Source organism: Brachionichthys hirsutus, chromosome 19 (assembly GCF_040956055.1).
Source record: "Brachionichthys hirsutus isolate HB-005 chromosome 19, CSIRO-AGI_Bhir_v1, whole genome shotgun sequence".
Classification (NCBI taxonomy): Eukaryota; Metazoa; Chordata; class Actinopteri; order Lophiiformes; family Brachionichthyidae; genus Brachionichthys; species Brachionichthys hirsutus.
Window position 1 is genome coordinate 6681763 of NC_090915.1, and position 19936 is coordinate 6701698.

The 19936-nt window shown below is 45.6% G+C and overlaps 2 protein-coding genes across 2 annotated transcripts; one reads left to right on the forward strand and one right to left on the reverse strand.

The window, feature by feature from the left end:
- Positions 1 to 1299: 1299 nt before the first annotated feature.
- Positions 1300 to 7650, reverse strand: LOC137908296 (LIM domain transcription factor LMO4.1-like). Its single transcript, XM_068752681.1, has 5 exons — positions 7348 to 7650; positions 4142 to 4389; positions 3099 to 3195; positions 2832 to 2990; positions 1300 to 2741 (listed from the first exon to the last, which is right to left on the reverse strand). The coding sequence occupies exons 2-5, from the start codon at positions 4381 to 4383 to the stop codon at positions 2733 to 2735; spliced, it is 507 nt and encodes a 168-aa protein (XP_068608782.1). The 5' UTR covers positions 4384 to 4389; positions 7348 to 7650; the 3' UTR covers positions 1300 to 2732.
- A 3554-nt stretch (positions 7651 to 11204) lies between these two features.
- lrsam1 (leucine rich repeat and sterile alpha motif containing 1) lies at positions 11205 to 19580 on the forward strand. Its single transcript, XM_068752806.1, has 24 exons — positions 11205 to 11300; positions 11498 to 11554; positions 11723 to 11767; positions 11972 to 12049; positions 12251 to 12319; positions 12402 to 12486; positions 12587 to 12708; positions 12789 to 12879; positions 13111 to 13220; positions 13347 to 13376; positions 13470 to 13592; positions 14140 to 14279; positions 14358 to 14402; positions 14531 to 14601; positions 14941 to 15040; positions 15166 to 15253; positions 15336 to 15410; positions 16088 to 16168; positions 16731 to 16826; positions 16932 to 17030; positions 17109 to 17240; positions 17484 to 17550; positions 18055 to 18269; positions 18465 to 19580. The coding sequence occupies exons 1-24, from the start codon at positions 11226 to 11228 to the stop codon at positions 18585 to 18587; spliced, it is 2217 nt and encodes a 738-aa protein (XP_068608907.1). The 5' UTR covers positions 11205 to 11225; the 3' UTR covers positions 18588 to 19580.
- Positions 19581 to 19936: the final 356 nt, after the last annotated feature.

Here is a 19936-nt window from a genome sequence, read left to right on the forward strand (position 1 = left end):
AGAGGAGGGTTCCCTGGTAAGCAAACACAACATGACATCATCACAGCAGGCCTCCCACAGCTTCACCAGGAATCAGATTATTGCATTACTCACTTTACACCATTACTTTTACAGTATCAGAATAACGCGGGCGATTTTCAGTCGGTTGACTTCACACAGTTATAACAAAGGCCGATAGGAAATCAATTATTCACTGCATGTATCTGATCATGACAAGCGTAAGACAAATTCATTAACACATGCAAATGCTTTTAATTGCAATTATCTCCATATCTTGATAAGCACAGGCGGGTGGAGGGGGGGGGAGAGTCCCAATCTCTCTCCATGGTGTAAGTTCAACGCAACGCTCATCCCAATCAAGCCTCATCTGCATATTATTAATTAGCTCGGCAAAGTCAAGAACCAATTAAAAATAAAAGACGAGGAAAAACACGTTTTCTGAGGGTATGACTTACAGTTGTCCTCATGTGTCTACAAATATACAACATAGAGGATGAAAGAGGTTGCATGTGTGTGTCAAAGTCAAAATGAATGCTGGAGTCTGCTTAAAATCTCTTATTTCAGTCTGCATATTTAAGTTGTTCTATTATGGTAGTAATAATAATGCTAATCATGGTATCAAACAGTGACATTCATGTTTAAAGCAGCATCAGTGTTTTCTTAATCGGCACTGGGTCAGTCTAGTCTAGTGACTACTGAACTTTCTTTGTCTTTTTATAATCGCTTCCTCGACGTGTTCATTCATTTTTCAGGATTTTTTTAGTCTTTTTGCACATTGGAACCTAAAGACATTGCATACACAATATACACCTGAATTACTGTGTTAATAGAAGCTTATTTAATTTTAATTTCCTGATTTTAATTAATCATATTTGCACAAGCACCAACAAAACAAACAAAAGACAACATAACAGAAGTGAATTTGATTCATAGGAAAGTTGAGCTTGGGATTATTAGAATGTGCTCTCCCACCATCATCAAGAAAGAGCACTTTGAGGCAGCGGCACTAAAAGCCCAATTGTTGCTGTGAATGTGAGGCTAATTGGACAAACCCGGTGAGAGGAGAAGCCGTGTTCATTTGAAGACTAACAGCTGGCTGCTGGCGTGAGCCTCCAACCATTGTGGATTTGACCTTCAGTTCTCCTCCGCAGAGAGCGACACAAACACGGAAAATGAGTAATCCTAAAATGACCACGGAGAACACGGTATCATAGATTCCATATCAAATATGCACATAAAGAGGTCAAATTCATTCAGGATGAAGGAAAGTTGGAAAGACGAGAGACCAGCAAACATGTTAAAAATATTACACGTTTTAATTTAAGCAGACAGATAATGGATGGAGAAGAACTTTTTTTAATGCAAACAATCCATACCCCAATTTGTGTTTTGTTTTGTCCGTTTAGACATCTACGGAGCCCACAGGAAAAATGTCCCTCCCTTTTAATTAGACCAGCTCACCAGATTAGGCCTCATTAGGCTGCAACACTGGAGCGCAGCTAAAGTCCATGCAAGCCTCCAGCACATCCCACTTTAATTGCTTCTGTAATGGTCTCAGCTCGGGCCTTTGAAATCCCATTCCTGTGGGTAATCAGCCATGTTTGTCTGAGAACCACAAGCATTTCTTACTTATTACTCAGTCTGAGGCAGCTAACTGTAACGGGCCACACATATACGGTAGCTTCAGCCAAAGCGTCCTCCGCACCATCACATGACGCAGCTGGATGGTTATTATTAGTTCTTGTGAGAAGACTCACTCCCCTACACGGTTTACAAAAGACATAATTCACACGCAGTAGAACGCAACAGGACTCATCCTCCCTCTCTTCCTCCTTTCAATGATAAACCTGATCCATTTACACACTTAGAATGTCGCTGCTGCAAAACCGCTTGGAAAATAATCTTTCAAAGGGCAACAACAGACATTGTAGCAAGCGTAGAAGCGTCTATGGTGAAGAAGATAACCTTTATATCATGACTATACACGGTTGAAGAGCTTTGACTGTGTTCTTAACAAACTCAGCAATGAACAGAAGAAATACAAAACAGATGAGTTGTTGGACTCACTAGCCTTTCGGGAAATATAATGTTTAAATCATTAAAATATTTGTTCCATGTCTCCAGAGATCTTTTGAAAGAGTAAACGCTGACTATCAGTTTTTGTGGTTTTATCTCTCATCACTTTGACCGACGGGCAGAAATTCAGCACGTGCAGAATGGCAACAAAAACAGAACGGCGTACTGATCGGTTCAAATGTGAGGAACTAATCGGTGCGCGCTGAAACAGGAATACCTGCTGTGGTCATTTATTACTGCAATTTATACAAACAGGGAATTAGAGAAATCTATTTTAGGAATGTTACACACAGACACATTTGTTGAACATGGGCGAATGTGTAATTAGATGAGGCCTGTGTACATTTATTTAATATTAACGAGCCGCTCCTACTCGATGTAACGATCACACATAATAGTTCCATGACGCGTTACAGTCAGGTGAGCCTTGACAAGTCTCGGCAGGACTATGGCGTAGTTCACAATAGAGACGACTCTGTAAGCATCCAACCATCCGTCTTGTTGTTAGTCGTCCGACTCCGGACCAGGAGCAGGAATGACTTAATCCAGATTGGAGGCCGTTCGGCCAATGGCGGCGTTTACAGATAAAGGATGGTAAATAAGAGACAGGAGAAAGGAGGAGGAGAAGGCACACATTTGGTTTTCCGTTTTCTTCCTCAGCACACCTGAGAACAGTGGAGAGAACAGGTTAGGGTGAGGGAGTATCGCCCCCCCCCCCGGCTGCCCCTCCTGTGTTCAGCGTCACGGTCTTTCACCTTCTGGTCCGGCATCATGCTGTTGGCTTGCAGGGGAGATGGATGTCCGCCGAGCAGGACGGATCCCGGCCGGTCGTGTTCACAGAAGATGGTACCGTTGACGTAGTGAAAGCGGTCGCCAGGGACCAGGCGGTTCCTGCAGGTCGCACAAGTAAAACACTGGAAAGAAAAGCCGAATTAGGGATGAGGCCGTTCTCCTTTATCGTGGCATTACAGCATAAAGTCGTGGCCGAGCAGGTGGGAGAGTGATTGCATCAGCCCACTCACCTTAAGGTGGTAGACGTTGCCTTGGGCTCTCATCACCATCTCACTGGCAGGTATGGATTGTCCACAAGCGCTGCAGGCGCCACTGTGTCCAAACAGCCTGCAAGCGGAGGCATCGTCAGCGACAGTGACTCAAGGCGTTTGTTCCAAAAGGTGCGACTGAAATAAATACAGTATTCTGATTCTCACAGCAAGACTGTCCTCCGGTTTCCTCCGAAAGCATGCAGCTTAGGTGGATTGATCACTATAAATCGTCTGTATGGTTCGGGTGTGAGTGTGTGAGTGTGTGCGTGTGTGCGTGTGTGCGTGAGTGGTTGTCTATGTGTGGCCCGACACATCTGTCTGTCACCACGCAGGACTGCAAGAGTATTTTGAGACTGAGAGTACTGCTGTCCAACTATTTCATATCCATGAAGGATGAAATACCCATGATCCTCACCCCAGGTGCATCTCAACAAAGAAACAGAAAGGAATAATCCAAGTTTGCAATTAACAAGGACAGGAAATGTTAAAATAAATATAGATTCCTCAAATAACAAATGTATCTCTCTAGCACACGAGAAGATAAGAAGTTTGATGAAGCAATACTGAGCAGTTTTTGACTTCATTCATTCCCCACTGCAGCTCTCCACACCCAGCCTTGTTATTTACCCCACTGTGGGTGTTTCTACACCCGCCCAGTAAACAATGAAACGCGCAGGCTTGATCTCTTTACCCGTCAGACATGCAGAGACACGTCCTTCATTGGAAACAGTGTAAAGCTGAATACAATACGATACAAGCAGCTGTAGACGAGACATTTCAATGGATGGATGGAAAGTTACGTTCTCCATTTATGCTATAAAGTTAAAATGTTACGGGCAGCAGGGTGGCGTAGTGGTTAGCGCTGCCGCCTCACATCAAGAAGGTACCATGTTCGAATCCTTTCGACTGGGCTGCTGTTAGCTCGGATTCACTGGGTTGAGCTCCATAATTCTGAAGTTTTGGGGACTCGGAGTGACAACTTGTCCGCCTTGCTGGCGTCACACTCCCGGCGTCTTGCCCACCTGATGTAGTCGTTCCTGCAGAGGATCATGCCTCCTTTGCTGTAGCAGGTGCTGCTGTACTCGCCCAGCTGAGCGTGGCAGCAGGAACACTTGAGGCACCGCGTGTGCCAGTAGCGCTCCATGGAAAAGAGCAGGAAGCGGTCTGCGATTCGACCTCCGCATCCTGCACACGACCTGCCTGCTGACACCACGCCGCCACCCATCACCGCCACAGTGGGTACGTCCACCCTGCTGTTCACCATGGCAACCTGAAGAAAGGGCAAGACGTGAACGGAGAGCGGTCAAAAATCTGCTGAAGAACAGAACAATGGAGACGAACCTACATCCCGCTGTGTAGTTCTGTGAAATTAAATGACTGTCACAAACAGACCCTCTTTAGTGGAGGCAACAAATTAGGGGTCGGTGACTTGCTTAAAGACACGTAAACGGGGATTCAACTGCCAACCTTCCTTCACTAGTATCATGTGAACAGTGGCGGGTTAGAGAAAGCCAGAACAGCACGACTCCTCCCCGTGGAGCAGCGATCCAGATGTTGGCCCGACCTCCTGTCGTCTTCGGCGTGAAGGAGTCCTCGGCTGTCAGCCGCCACACAGGACGGACATTTGGTTCTGTTCAGCTCTGGCCCATAAGACTTCCAGCTCACCATTATTTCTAGACCTTCTCCATGTTAAATGCTTTGACAAACATGTGCCCAAACAATTGACACCAGATTTGCTGTGTTTTCATTTGCCTCTTTAAAACAGGCTAACCCTAACGACCCAACACACATCTAAACAATCCGGAAATCCAGCCCATGCTGTGGGTTTGTCGTGTTGAAAATGTCCAACAGAACTTCTGAAGTACCAAGATGTTTGGTTCTGGTTCTGGTACACACACACACACACACACACTCCTTTCCGGACCTGTGAGTAAATGAATTTTAACTTGTCCCAAGAGGAGACGTTCTGGAAGCTGTTCTATGACAGGACGCAGACATCGTCTGATTCTGCCGCGTCTCTCGGAGGACGCAGCGACACGCCCGCCATCGCGATATATCGGCCGTGATCATGGTTCCATTACGAAGCCGAACTGGTTTCATGTGCAGCTGGTAACGATGTTCCTCTATCACTCAGCGAGAACAACCGCAGCAGTGTGCGTTTGGTTCAGCGATGACTCAGCATCGCTGCCTCCTCAGCCGCTTCCATGATTTATAATTAGGGCCAACAACAACATGAAATCATTGCCGGCCTCGATTTCCACATTTTCCAAATGAGCAACAGCAGCACAATTTGTCCTGCAGCGTGTCTAATTTCAGCAAAGGCATGTTTAGCTTTACAACCGGCCTTCCCACAAGATTATGTGAGATTGCAGCAGCTGGTCCTCCGTAGCGAGGCAGGCTGCCCTCCATAGCCTCATTTTCTAGCAGAGACACCTGGCTCTAATCAGCCCACAGGAACATCATGTCAAGCATTAAAACCACGTGCACTGAGAGCAAACCCTGCTATTAGGGGAGCTTTATTCACCAGTGAGCTCATCGTTAGGCAGACAGGAGAACGTGAAGCCATGTAATTAATTCACAAATTAAACCACTTCAATGCCGATGTTGAAATCTAAAGGCTTTCTAGTTCAAGACCCAAATCACGTTAAGGAACAGTTCACATATATATATATATATAAAGATAAGTATCTACTCAGTCTCAGGCTGTAAAGTCGTCTGAAGCTTCTCAGCCAGCGATAACATCTCTAGAAAGCAGAAGATTTCTCCTGAACAACTGAAGACTGGAAATGACGTTATTTCCTGTGTTAGCTGAACTTTTCTCCGTCATCGTAACCAGGATGTGTCCAGACTCCACTTCATTAAATGTCTAAATCCAATACTGTAAAAGTAGCAACACTATGAAAACCCACATGGACGTATGTTCAGATAGTCCCATTAGTGATTTGCTCCTGTGCCAGAACTGTGTGCAGGATTTTAACGACGACAGAAACAACTAAAGGCGGATCTTGAAGCCGCAGGCCGCCGGCTGCTCCTGGTAGGACAGCAAGGAAAGCTTTTGGCTGGTCCCGGCCGTGAGGACTTCGGACTCGGGGCATCGGTCGGAGTGGAACCGAGGTTCTGTCTACTTCTGTGGTGTTGGCTTTTCTAGCCTGGCATGCATGCGACGGCGTCTTCGTTCTGCTTTTTACGGATCGCGTGCACATGGATTATCCCCAATGCTGCCATAAGGAAGAGTGAATCCTAGTTTAGAATTATTTCAGGTTATTTATATGACCTTTCCTGCATCCTGTCCTGTCCTGTGGTCGGTGCCAGATTCCTTTGGGCAGCACATCACCGGCCATGAAATCAATTAGAGGGCCCAGTTTGCATAATTCAACAGCGTCCGCCGCTGACATACAGAGTGAGAACAATTTCTGTGGTTCTCTCTCCATCACTGCCTGTCACTTTATCATTCACATACAGGTATCACCATCATCCGTCCCAGCATGCTTAGCGGTAGGACAGGTTGGTAGGAGAAGAACCGACAGTCAAGGTTCAACCAGAAGTCTCTTCTCTGTCGCTTAGAAGCGCCAGGCATAGGTGCAGCTACAACACCTCATTTTGCTTGTACTTGTACTTGAAGAGATATTGTATAAGTATCTCCCAAACATCTTCCACGTAAAGCCCTGCATGCGCACACCTGTACAAACACTGCAGGGTGGGTTAGGGTTCGGGTTAAAGACACTGAAATGGAGTTCCTCTCTGTAATTATTCTTTTAATATGAAGCCTTTTTATACAAATGAAGTATTTCTTTCAATGGAAAACTGGAGAACTTTTAGTTTTAGTACTTTGTGTATTGCTGTAACTTACAGGGAAGGTGTATTGTAGTATAACACTGTTAAACATAATTCCATTTCTGGATAAATACCAACACACTCGTTAAAATAAAACCATTAAAACCATAGTAGACACCACCGCCAAGGCCAAATGTCTCCTCTCATATCAGGACTGACAAAAACAACAACAACAACCTTTGATCATTTACCAGAAACCCTCATGAAAGCGTGTTTATCTAACAAACAGATCATCAAAGCCTCTAAAAACATCTTTTTACTAACTGCCGATCAGCCAAAAACACAAATTCGTGTTACTGAGAAAAATGATTATTATTATTATTATTATTACGTCATTTGCGGTTGCGTGAGTGACGTCATGTGGAGCGAGGAGTCGTGGAGTCTGGAAACTCACCTCCGTGGAAAGAGCGGCTGGAACCCGGAGCTGCAGCGGAGGAGGAGACGCTTGAACCCGGAGCTGCAGCGGAGGAGGAGACGCTGGAACCCGGAGCAGCAGCGGAGGAGGAGACGCTGGAACCCGGAGCTGCAGCGGAGGAGGAGACGCTGGAACCCGGAGCTGCAGCGGAGGAGGAGACGCTGGAACCCGGAGCTGCTGGTAAACACTCGGGTCTCGCTGATGTCCTCTTCTCTTGTCCCATTTACACCCCTTTTGGACACCAGGAGATCTCTGCCAGCCGGTCCCGGTCCCGGTCCCAGTCCCGGTCCACGCTGCGCTGCCTCGGACTGAGGGACGCAGCGTTCCTCTGTCATTTAAATGCTTTTAGAATTTACTCCTCCGGTGACGTAGACGCAGGGGGCGTGGCTTCAGCCTCCCGTTAGGATGGAGGAGTGAAGAGGTAGTTGTATTCCCATAGATTTATAAAAGTGTCCCGGTTCAGTGGAAATGTGGAACCTCCAAAGGATCAAATGTTTGTTCTAGAGCTGATTGATTATCTCCACCAAGGCTGTAAGTGTTTGTCTGTTTACAATCAGTCTTTATAGAAGTCCACAAATATTTTCCTCTTGAATAAAGTTGACATTTACTACAGACTTCTTTACGGTGCCCTGCAATGAATAAATGGATGCCCCCTGGATGCCTCCCTGGGGACACGTCCCACCATAGGGAGGCCTCTGGGACACGCTTGGGAGACTATGTCTCTCAGCTGGCCTGCACATCTCAGGATCCTCCCCGGCAGAGCTGGAGGAGATGTCGGGGGACAGGGAAGTCTGGAAATCCCTGCTCAGAATGTTGCCCTGGAAAAGAGGAAGAAAATGGATGGATGGAGTTATTGCTGATTAATTTTTGTTCATTTCATCCTGGTGTGGATAATGCTGACCGTGCAACACGGATGATATTTCCTTGATTGCTGAAACACATTTTCCATGGATGCAAGAGTGTTTAATAAAGGTTGCTGTGAGACATTTGAACCAAAGGGAAAACTGTTCTAACCGCAATGTCAGTTTAATGTCAACACCTTTAATTACCGTACATTTTCTCTCCCGCTCTTTTTGCAGCCCACTCCTTGTGGTGTGACTATTGGATGAAGCACAGTAGAGTCTCATTGTCTCTCATAGCGCAGGTCATGGGTTCAGGCTCTCACAGGTTAGTCGTTTTTCGCCTGAACAGGTTTCTGCAAGCAGACGTTGGGCAAGCAACCATGAAAAGTGAATGAACACGTGGCATCAACAGCAGAACACAACATGGAGTTATAACTTGCAGTTGAGTTATGGATTGGTTCTCTTTCTTCTCTGTTTTGTGTATGGAGGGAAAAGACAGGAGAGGGCGTAAATAAGCTTTTGGCATGTCCAGCAGGGTTGGAGCTGGTTTGAAGATGTTTACACTTGTGATTTATCGAGAGGTAAAAAAACATTGTACTGTAATTTTTGATAGAAAACCTGCCTCAGGGTGTTGAATGTGTTGAATGCACATAATTTTAAAACCCTCACCAGGTCAAACCACACCAAAGGGAGGAGGATATATTTTTACTTAATTTGACATGTTTCACCTCAGTTAGTTTTATGAAAAACTATGTTATTGTTTATCTGCTAAGAATAATTAGAATTAAATGTATATCTATAATCTAATCATTTCATTTCATGTTATCTTGTGTTATCTCATCTCATTTTATTTTATTTAAATTTTATTTTATTTTATTTTATCTTTTGTGATTCTGAGAGAATGTGTATAGGGCGCCCTCTGGTGGATTAACTGCTAATATGCATGGATGGGTGGAGTTTGTCCCAGTTTCATCATGCAGTTGACTCTGCATCCTCTAGAGGGCGACACAAACTATACATCGTTGTATTGAGCTACGAACTAAGAGAAGAAGACGAGCCAGTTGTTTGTTATGCTTTCGTTAAATGGCCCCGGTAAGAGATGAATCAGCTGGGCGGAGATAATAACATTAGAATTCAGACATTTTGCAGGTTATTTCGTGTCTTTTGAGCTCGGAACGTAGCAGTGGTAGACGACCAGCAGGACACATCGTTCACGTTTCGTTCTGGTTGAGACAGCGTCGTTAGCAAACATCGGAACTAGCCCTTGGGTTTCTCGGCTAACCCGGAGGAGTGATCGGCGGTGAGACTTCGACACAGAACCTGTGAGTGTTGATCTGGTTCTAGGTTAGCTTGGCTGCGTGTTGTCATGTCATTGCTTTCATCGTAATGTTGCCTAAATGCTGCCGGACTTGGGAAGTTGCCACTGTCAACCTTTATTGGATAGAAGCTTAATGTGTGAGGTAGCAATTATTCACAGCGATGCTATAGAGATTAGCATCGGTACTTCACAGATGTTGATGAAATGGTACCATCGGAGGTAAATTGGTAACCGTTACGTCATTTACGGTAAGGCCCCTCCCTCCCCGGCGCCACGCCCACTGCGCCTGTTACGTACACGCTTCTTCTCATGTCTGCGTCCAGAGGGACTAACTTCACTTTGACAGGTTGGATGCAGTTTTTTAACTTCGCGTAGACAGACTCTAACAAATGGAGTGATTCGGTTTAGTCACTCAGGAGACTCTGTCTCCGGAAATACACTGAAATTCTGTTGCGTAAAAGGTGCAAACTGGAGGATGATGTAAAATGTTCCTTCTCCACAAGGCCCCATATGGTGGAATACTTTCCTTGTTTTTTTATCCTCTTGTTGGAATAAATGAATAATTCCCACATAATTATGTTGTTGTGCGTGTGCAAGATAATGTACTACTCACATCTGTCTCTTGATCATAAGAGAACGACCAATAAAGTTTTCTCTAATGACTCACACATGATGCATTACGCTGAAACTAGTGATCAGTTTATATTTGGATCAATAATTTAGCTTAGCTCTAAACATACTGTAGTCGTGGGATCTGCAGGATTTGAGTGTGACTGTTGGTGATTTATGTACGAAGGACTGAACGGAAACGAGACCGCGAGGGCAGGATGTTTGACCGTACTTGTACCGTAATACATACTATTGTTTTACTGTACTTGTACTGCTCTAACATTCTATCTAATAAATATATTCATCACTGTCAAAATTGACAACCAACTTGTTCAAGTGATAATGTTACTGGGATAATAACTTTCTCCTTCAGGATAATGATTTGTCATCCAGATAATAATTCTTACTAGATTACAATTTGCTGAATCTATGAGATGATTAATCTTTCTCCTCCACCAGCCTGTTTCAAAGAAAAGAAAGCGTCATTGTCTATTATAATAAAAATCCTATCTTGTAAAATATGCATTCAATTCAGTCACCAAAAATCACAGTCATAAAGGGGTCCGATATGAGCCGTCATGAAAAATGTCTTCTGATCCAGAATGAGGTCAGGAACAAATTATATCAAGAACAATCTAGAACCTTCTGGTGCTGATCCAGATCACCATGTAGATTCAGTTAGGAGAGGAACGAGCTGCTTGGGCGAGGTTTGTGCTCTGAGTTCGCAGCACTGACACAAAGTAACCACAGAAAGACACGCAAAACAACAAATCTAATCAGACATAACGGAAGTGGAATTCAATTATTCATAGAGCAGTTAAAATATCCCAGACAGAGCGGCATCATTCCCAGCAGCCTCTCACTACTGATCCCGGGACAGGAGCTTCTGAGAACTTCTCCCAGGTCAACACACCCTAAGCCTATCAGAGCTAGAGAGGAAGGAGAAGGATGAAAGAAGAGACAGACAGACAGACGTACGGCCTTCATACTTGCCTTCCAGTGTTCCTGTATGTCAGCCTGGACATCACATCATTTCTGTCATTGCAGCGGAGGGGGGGGGGGGGGGGGGGAGGGGGCAGGCAGGACTCATGATGCCTCTGTTCTTCAAAAAGAGAAAACCTACTGAGGATGCCAAGAAAAGACTGGAATATCAGCTGTGCCGGGTAAGGACTGCGTTTAATATAAAGATAAGGCAGAGGTCCCTTTTAGTCGTCCCCCCCCCCCCCCCCCCCCTCCCCACTGCAGCCTGTCAGCTGACGTAGGACATGCTTCTTAGAAGGATCTCCCCCTTAGAAGTGTGTCAGAATTAAACTGCGTGTCTTGGCTGTGTGAAAGACTAACGCTGTTGCTTGTTCGTCAGTCTAAGGAGGCCGGTGCTGATGACATCCTGGACATCTCAGGTTGTGAGCTGTCTGAGGTGAGTGTATTATAGTCAGCACATGTGAGACGAACTGCGCTGGTTGACCGGTTGATTGATTGATCAACAAATAGGTCTTGTCAGACTTTTAACCAGTGCATTTTAGAAGTGGTTGCGCTATAAGATATAAATCAAGGATGTGTTAAGTCAATATTTTTCCCCCTGCAGGTTCCCTCAAGTGCATTTTATATTTGCAAGGTGTTACAGAAGAAGGTAAGACTGCAGCATGTAGCTGAACTGTTTATTTCTAGTCGGTGATTACACCAATATCAAAGGTGCAAAGATGATTTCTCCAACATCAAGTTCTATATACTGAGCCCTGGATGTCTCACACCTGTCGAATTGGGCTGGATCGCTCAGGACAGGTGTGAATACCAGGTCTGAACAGTCACATGTGCGCTCTGATGCGTTCCTCAGGTTCTTATCCTCCATAACAATGAGCTGAGATCACTAGTGCCCAGAGGATGTGACATCACCACGCTTGCCACATTAAAGGTAATGAAAACACCTGCGTGATGTGTCCATGTCGGACCTTTATGAAGTTAATGGAGGGTTTAAATGTTGCTTTATATAAAAATGCTTCCCAGTAAACTGGAGAGCGAACATCTGAGCATGCAGCGTGTCTGAAAGTTTACGGGAACAGCTGGTGTAAATGTTCCGAGCTATTAGCCCTCCTACATGTGTCTGCTTCCGAAGGTGTTGGACCTGCATGAGAACAAGCTCAGCTGTCTCCCAGAAGACATTGGGAAGCTGGAGTCATTGAAGGTAAATCCATGCTGAACTTCAATCCTGGTCCAGAGGAAATGTGTCAATGAAATCCGCTCACCGGCCTGTGTGTCTTTGATAGATCCTGAATGTGGAGAAGAACCGTCTGAAGGCCCTTCCGGACTCAATCGGCACCCTGCGGCTTCTGCAGACCCTGAATTTGAAGGGTATAAATGGCGACAGATTGATGCTGCTCCCACGAGTCCTACATTGTGGATAGGTCGAAGGCTTTTGCTCATGTTTTTCCCCGTTGACGTGTGTCTGTAGGGAACTGTCTCAGTGAGCTGCCGTCCTCAGTCGGTTCTTTGAGCAGCCTGCGAACTCTGGACCTGAGCGACAACAACATCGTCCAGCTGCCCAAAACGCTGGCCTACATCCGCACACTGGAGGTGTGTGTCTCTGTCTTCAGACCTGCAGGGATGCTTTAGCCATAGGTGTTGGTTAATCACAAACCGTGTGTGTGAGACAGAGCTTTACACTTGATGCTGCCGTGATGACCTACCCACCTGTGTGTGTATGTACAGAGGGCACAGAGAGCATCCAGCGCTTCCTCTGCTCCGGTGAGGGTACTCATTTCTTACACAACTCATGTAACACACAGGAGTCTAAAATGAATAAATGAGCCATTACCTTTTTCGATCAATAATATTTCATTAACGGTTTTCTTGTCTCAGAGTGTGACCCCTTTAATTATTTGATGTCAAGTCAAAGGTGTCTTAGAGTCCCTTTTGTTGTGGACTTCTGTTATTATGGTCTGTCGCTCTATGTCAGAGAACGCTGTTGTTTCTCAGAGCTGGGGGAGGATTACTGCCCCCCATCACAGTACCTCCTGCCGGTGCTGGAGAGTAACTGCGGTGAACAGAACTCTGACTGTGTGGACAGCTTGGAAGAGGCCTGGCAGGTTCAAATCTCACACACACACACACAGAGTCCTTTGCAGGAGTAGAACAACCGTCTAGTGCCGTTGATCTTGTTAATCGTTGTTGGCGCATTGATCCAATCGATCTGTTGTCACTTTGTGTTACAGAACAAATTCAGCGACTACGAGAAGAGAAAGGTGTGCAAAGAAAGCTCAGAGAAAAAACCTGCTCACTAATGACTGTTTGTTGGTGATTAATCTGTTTATTGTTTTGCGTCTGGTGTCTTTCAGGAGGAGAAGCTGCAGCAGAAGCTGGCCTTCGAGCAGCACCTGCAGGAAAAGCAGAAGGAGCACACCCAGATTTCCCTCATGAACGCGTCCCGGAAGCAAAACATGCTCATCTCCGTGCGACAGGTGCTCCTCATGCTCATTCACCCTGTGGGGTTAGGTGCATCAACAAGGTCCAGCTGCGTTTAATGGCATCGTTAACATGGACTCACTGGATTAGCATGTATAATGTGTTCCCTCAGCTGAAGGTCTACAACAGAGAACGCCACCAGAGAGTCATTAACGGACGGCTTGGTGTATAAATTTACCTGAAAACTGAACATGACCCCTTCAGACCAGGCTAAGTTAGTCAGCGTGCTTCTCAGTGACCCCTGAGGTCTTTATGCAGCAGGCCTGTATCAGAGGCAGGCCTTCATAATTTATTCAGAAGTCTTCTCACGTTTCATCTTATACCCTTTTACATGATTACTCCATTTCGCCGCTGCTGCAGACGTTTAAACGTCCCCCATCGGTTCACAGGGCTCTAAGGTCAAACTGCCTGCATAATAAGGACAGTCAGAAAGGCTTGAACACTGAATAACCATTAGAATCACCATGAAGGCATCAGCATGTCACCGCTGTGTCCGGTGAAACGGTGGCACACATTGGTGTGTGTGTGGTCTGTGTGATGTAGGAGCAGGAACGAGTGGAGCAGGGAGTCAGCCAGCAGCAGAGAGCCCAGGAAGCTGAGAGGCTGAGCGTGCTGGAGAAAGTGCGACTCGCCGAGGACGACATCAGCAGTCGAATCAGCAACATGCTGATGGATAAAAACCGGTACGGCGCTGTTTCACACAGGCGGTGTCCACACATGAGCCCGCGTTAACCGCCCTGCGCCTCTTTCAACTTCCTCAGGCAGAAAAAAAGTGCAGAGTTTCTTCAAGCCATGGAGGAAGATCGGTGAGTGGAACATGGAGATGAGGAACATCTCGTATGATTCTTGTCATGCTGGGACATGATTTTAAACTACCAAGATGTTTAAAAGTCAGCAGATAATTACTATAACGGTGTTGTTGACTCCCCTCCAGCATCCGGATGGAGCATCTAGCTGCCATCACACAGGAAGAGGCCAATTCACTGAGGAAGAGGGACGTGGCAGGTGAGCAGCTTGCAAGTCCGTCACCTCAGCAAGAATGAAACATATGAAAGTGTCCAGATCACATTTAAAACATCGAAACAGCGTCACATGTAAGGAAAAGATTGGGCATGCCTTCAGTGTGAACGTATCCATGGTGACGCCATCATTCTATTGCGTTTCCTTCTTAACCTTATTATAGATAATATACCAAATATTATACTTCATGTTTTGTCATGAAGTATACACCAGTATTTAAATAGAAGAAAGCCAAATAAGATGACGTTTCTTTTATTCGGAGTGCATGTAACTCACAAAGTATTGAGAAATAACAACATCCTCTTTCTCTGTGTGTGCTTTTAGCTGCCATGCAGAAGATGCTGTCGGAGAGCTCCGCTATGACCCTCCTGCAGGAGGCCAGCGACGTTCGCCGACAGAGCCTTGTGTCCGAGGCCTGCAGAAGGTTTGATCTGCGCACAGATGCCAGAACTGAGCACTGAGCAGATTGATGTTTAAAAGAAAATCCCCGAATAATCAATAGCCTTGAGAAACATTCAAAACATGTTTGCGTCTCTGTTCTTCCATCAGTATGGAGAATTTGGACAGGAAGTTTGATAAAATGCTGTCCCTCCAAGTTTTGGACAAATCCAAAGCCATCGCCCACATCTTACAGGAGGTAAGCGTCTTCGATGAAACCATTGGGAGGTCAGAGGAGATGTCAGGGCATCTAAACGTTGTTCTCTGATTGGTCGCTGCAGGAGGAGATGCAGAAAGCGGCGTTCCAGGCCCTGCAGCTGCAGAAAGATGCTGTACACGGTTATATCCGCAACCAGGTCTATACAAACACAAAGCGTGTCTATCAGTCAACGAAACAATATATAAGTACATCATTCTACAGAGACAAGTATTAGTATGTATAAGACACTTTCTCACAAATATCTGGACTACTTCACATCCACATCAGCAGGTGGCGCTATGACTCAGCTTCAGCAAGTGAGGAAGTTGCGCCAGGGCAGCAGTTTATTATTATAGTCATGTGTAGTTGTGTTTTAACTCCGTGCCCCCCCCCCCCCCCCTGCAGCTTCTGCTATATCTGTATGGTTTGTTTCTTTAATATTGGGGGGGCTTGTTTGATCATTTATGGCAGTTAGCTCCAGATATCATTCAGCATACCTGGAACCATAATCATCTCTTAAACATCATTTTCATTCCTCGTGTTATCGTTAAATCTTGATAATGTTAAATCTCAATCTTTTCCTCCGCCAGTGATCCTGAAACACGGAGCTCATTTTAGACTGAAGATAAATACTCATCTTTTCTTCCTCTGTTTTGAGCGAGCCAGTTTAATTAAAGCTCTATAATGCATCTCATCTCATTAACTAGGTGTTTTCTTTTTAACCGCTGTAAAACAGACAGAGATCATTTCATCAATGTTTTCATGCTAGCTTTGCGTTGGACAGCATGTTCCTTCTCCCTGCTAGCTTCATGTTTGCGTCTCCACTGTCCCCAGATCAAGCTCATAGAGGGTGAATTAAAGCAGCTGACTAAATTGGAGATTAAAAGACGTAATCTGGACACTGAGAATCTGCAGGTGGGTGTCACCGCGTTCTTTCTTTGCCTCCCCACATTCACCTGATTTCGTTTTTTCTTCCTCTTGATCATGTCATTGCTTCACGGCTCCAGTTTTTCATTATATAAACTGCTATTCATAAAGTGAACACAATGATTCTAAAACTTGGGATGGGACAGACGATGTAAAAATAAATTAATGCAGCTCATTTCAAATCCTTACTGAGCTATGAAGGATGAGACGTTTAGTGTTCAGAAAACAAAGATCTGAGCAGGAGACCCTCCACCAACTCTGCTCGGTTCACAAACGCCCAAACAGCCAGCGACATCGTGGGCTCCGTCTGGTCACAGTGACGCTACGCTACAATTAGTTCATGTTACGACATCAGTCGTAGGATCGTGTAATCCAGAAGCTGATTTCACAGCACTGTGTGTTATTTTCGTGTAGCCTGGCACACGTCTTTAATCCCTTCGGTGCTCGAGGCCCAACAGCCCAACTTCACTGAGATCATGATTGTGATATTATAGTAAACATATATGACCTTTACTGGTGTGTGTGTGTGTGTGTCCGTCCGTGCACGCAGGAGGTTCTGGTGGAGCAGCGCTCAGCTCTCAGTGATTTGTTGCAGCAGTTGCTGAAGCAGAGGGACCAGCGAGAGCAGGAGCTGCGGCAGGTTCTGGTGAGGCTTGCGGGCTTCAGTGGACTCTGTCCCTCTCCTGTCACACTGACCTGGTTCTGATGGTTCCCCGCATCAGCTAGAGGCCAATCGCGTTGTGTCTTTCAGGTGGAGATGGAGCTGAAGTCTGAGTCCAACCAGCAGAACTACTGGATGATCCAGTACCAGAGGCTGCTGGACGCTAAGCCGCTGTCGCTGCGCATGCAGGTCCGATATAGAGCTGGGGGGGGGGGGTGTAACTCGGTAACCAAACTGTGCTCTTCTTAAGCTGTCATGTTTCTGCAGGAGGCGGGTGTGGAGAAGGAGCTGGTGAACCTGCTGTGCAGACTGTCAGTTGAGCACTACCTGCCCCTCCTGGCTCACCACCGAGTGACCGCCGAGACCCTCCGACACATGAGCCCCGCAGACCTCAAGAAGGTTCGTCTGCAGCAGCATCACTCGCTCTTCTCCGCTGACATTAACTATTATTAAACATTTACATTTTTTTTTTTTTTTGTTAAATTGTGTTAATCCGAGGTTTCACACCCCGTGAAACCATATTTCCTGCATGTGTTGAACAGCTATCATCTTAAGAAGTGATGCCATTCTCAAGAAAGAGAGCAGCTTTCAGTATCAAAGAATATGCAGATGATCCTGTTCTCGTTCATTTCTCTTTTCCAGCTTGGGATCAGCGAAGCAGGAATCCAGAAAGCGCTCTTGAACTGGGCTCGTGAAAATCACAATGGAGGTAATGGCACTGACGCCCATGGGGGGGGGGGGTTGGAGGATTCTGCTACAACCAGTCCTCACTTAAAGACAGAGTTATGTCTCGAAGACCCCGTTGCTAAACCAACAACTTGGCAGACATTTTGTGTGGTTACATTTTTCTTTTTGCATACCACTATTCCATTTCTACTGTTCATATGTCCGTTCTCACTCACAACTCCACAGTCGGTGCATTCCGCTCGTCGTAACAACGATTCTTTGTCGCTAGACACATACTTTTAATTCTCAGAAAGCCCATCGTAACTCCAAGTCATTTTTGTAGTTATTAATTTTTTTACAAAATTCCCATCAGGGTTGCAATAAGTTGCAATGATTTAATTTGTATTATTGGTCGGACTGTTCATTCAGAGTTTGGTCAGGTGGGGATGGAGGATGATATTAAGGGCTGTGAGACTCAGGTAAAGTCCAGAACAGCCCCCACCCCCCCCCCCTTGTTCAGTCCGCTGACTCTCTCCTCCTCTACCAGGAGCTTGTAAGGACGTCCAGCGAGATGAGGGCGCACAAGTCACTGCCGTAGCGCCGTCTCCTTCCACCCCTCCATTGCTTCACAATGCATCAACATTCCAGATCCCAAGAACACCACCCACCCCAGGGACCCCAGGGACCCCCGTCACCCCCGCTGCACCCAGCCCTGTGGAGGCACCAGGGAGCTCAGAGTGTGTGGTGTGCATGGAGACCGGGGTAAGAATGCTACCAATATTTAAAGGTGGAGAGACAGAAATAATAGTTTTCTTCTTCTCTGGGGGGGGGGGGGCTCAAAAGAAAACAAATGAGAAGCACTGGTTTAACCCTTCAGCTCTCCACAGACACGTTTTTGGTTCTCCGCTTTGTGATGCTTAAAGAAAACCCTCCTGTGTCTCGTTGTCCCGTCTCCAGTCTCAGGTCATCTTCCTTCCCTGTGGACACATCTGCTGCTGTCAGGTCTGCAGCGACGCGGTGCAGAACTGTCCTCTGTGTCGTAGCAACATCTCCCAGCGCATACGCCTGTACCACAGCTAGACGGCACGTCCCCCAGCGGCTGCAGCTCTCCTTATTTATGCATGATGATGAAGCTGCTAGGAGACAACCTCTATGTGCAGAGAGAAGCTTCGAGCAGGTTTTCAATGAGCTGAGCCATCCCCCTATATATTAACCCAGGGTACTTTGTGATGTATATGCAGAAAAAAAGTTTGAATCAAACTATTTTAATGCTGTATTTGTTTGCCACCTATTTTAATTTGTTGATCATTTTTGATACAGGTATATAAGGAGGGTGAATGGAATATCACAGCTCACTGTCTGAAGTCTTTGCTGTATATTTCCATCAGTGATGTGTGCCTTTTTTAGGAAATCACATTCTCAAAAAACACCTGTCAATGTCTGGAAATTAACAAAACATAATCAAATGATTGTCGTTGCTTTTCACACCATTGCTGGTTGCCAGCTTGCCCCAATTCCCATTTAAGACCAAAGAGTCATTCCAAACCCGTGTTAAGAACATAGTGTTTTACTATGCTGACTGAAAAGGCAGAGCTTTGGGTGGAAGGAAGAGAATATCACAGCATCATTTGTTTGAGGAACAGTCATATCTGTGTGATGCAAGACTTGCATTTCAGCTTCTACCGTATACGATGCACATATATGAACTAACATATCACCTGTGACATCACTAATGCTGTCATTCTGTTTAAAGTGCTCTTAACTTCAACTTCGCAGCATGTTTAAGCAAATATTATCACTTATTATAAACCAGGCTATCATTGTATTGTGTCACTAGTAATATAAGATATGTGTGTAACTGTTATCTTATCACCATGTGGTCGGTGTAAAATCACTCATCCTTGCTGTGAGGTGGGATTACAGAATGACTCTGGATTCCTGTCATTGGTTTAGCTTTCACATTAGGTTCTTAAGGATTTGCATTGCCATGGTGACGGCATACTGTAGTAATGCCGTCTTCTATCAGTAAACAGTAAACCCAGAAATGCTGGATTAAAAAAGTACTAAAGTAAATGTCCATGTGGTGGTATATTTGATTCACTCTGTGGCGTTGTGCAGGGGATGACTTGCACTCCAGTGTTTCCTTCTAAGCTTGATTATAAGGCATTAATTGAACCAGATGTGCTGGAGCTAACGTACATCAAAATAAGGCAGAGCAGTAAATATGCAGGCGGAAAGAGAAATGTTTTCTCCATGTCAGACCAATCGGTCCACAGGTGACTCTCGTGGCCTGTAGTTCTGACAGTCATGGGATGGTTGGTTGTCCCTGTGATTAACTGAGACTCGCCCAGGTATCTGGCCCCTGGGTGAGGGATAGGCTCCAGCGACCCTGCGCAGAATAAATGGCTCCAGAAAACCTATGGAAATAT

What these genes read in the sequence shown, in the direction of transcription:
- LOC137908296 (XM_068752681.1), bottom strand. Translation starts at nt 4,383, where the DNA reads ATGGTGAACAGCAGGGTGGACGTACCCACTGTGGCGGTGATGGGTGGC. An exon ending in TGCAGGAACGACTACATCAG is followed by an intron (nt 3,196 to 4,141) that starts GTGGGCAAGACG and finishes CTCCGCTTGCAG; the next exon opens with GCTGTTTGGACACAGTGGCG. An exon ending in GCAACGTCTACCACCTTAAG is followed by an intron (nt 2,991 to 3,098) that starts GTGAGTGGGCTG and finishes TTTTCTTTCCAG; the next exon opens with TGTTTTACTTGTGCGACCTG.
- lrsam1 (XM_068752806.1), top strand. Translation starts at nt 11,226, where the DNA reads ATGATGCCTCTGTTCTTCAAAAAGAGAAAACCTACTGAGGATGCCAAG. An exon ending in ATGCTGATGGATAAAAACCG is followed by an intron (nt 14,280 to 14,357) that starts GTACGGCGCTGT and finishes CAACTTCCTCAG; the next exon opens with GCAGAAAAAAAGTGCAGAGT. An exon ending in ACGGTTATATCCGCAACCAG is followed by an intron (nt 15,411 to 16,087) that starts GTCTATACAAAC and finishes CACTGTCCCCAG; the next exon opens with ATCAAGCTCATAGAGGGTGA.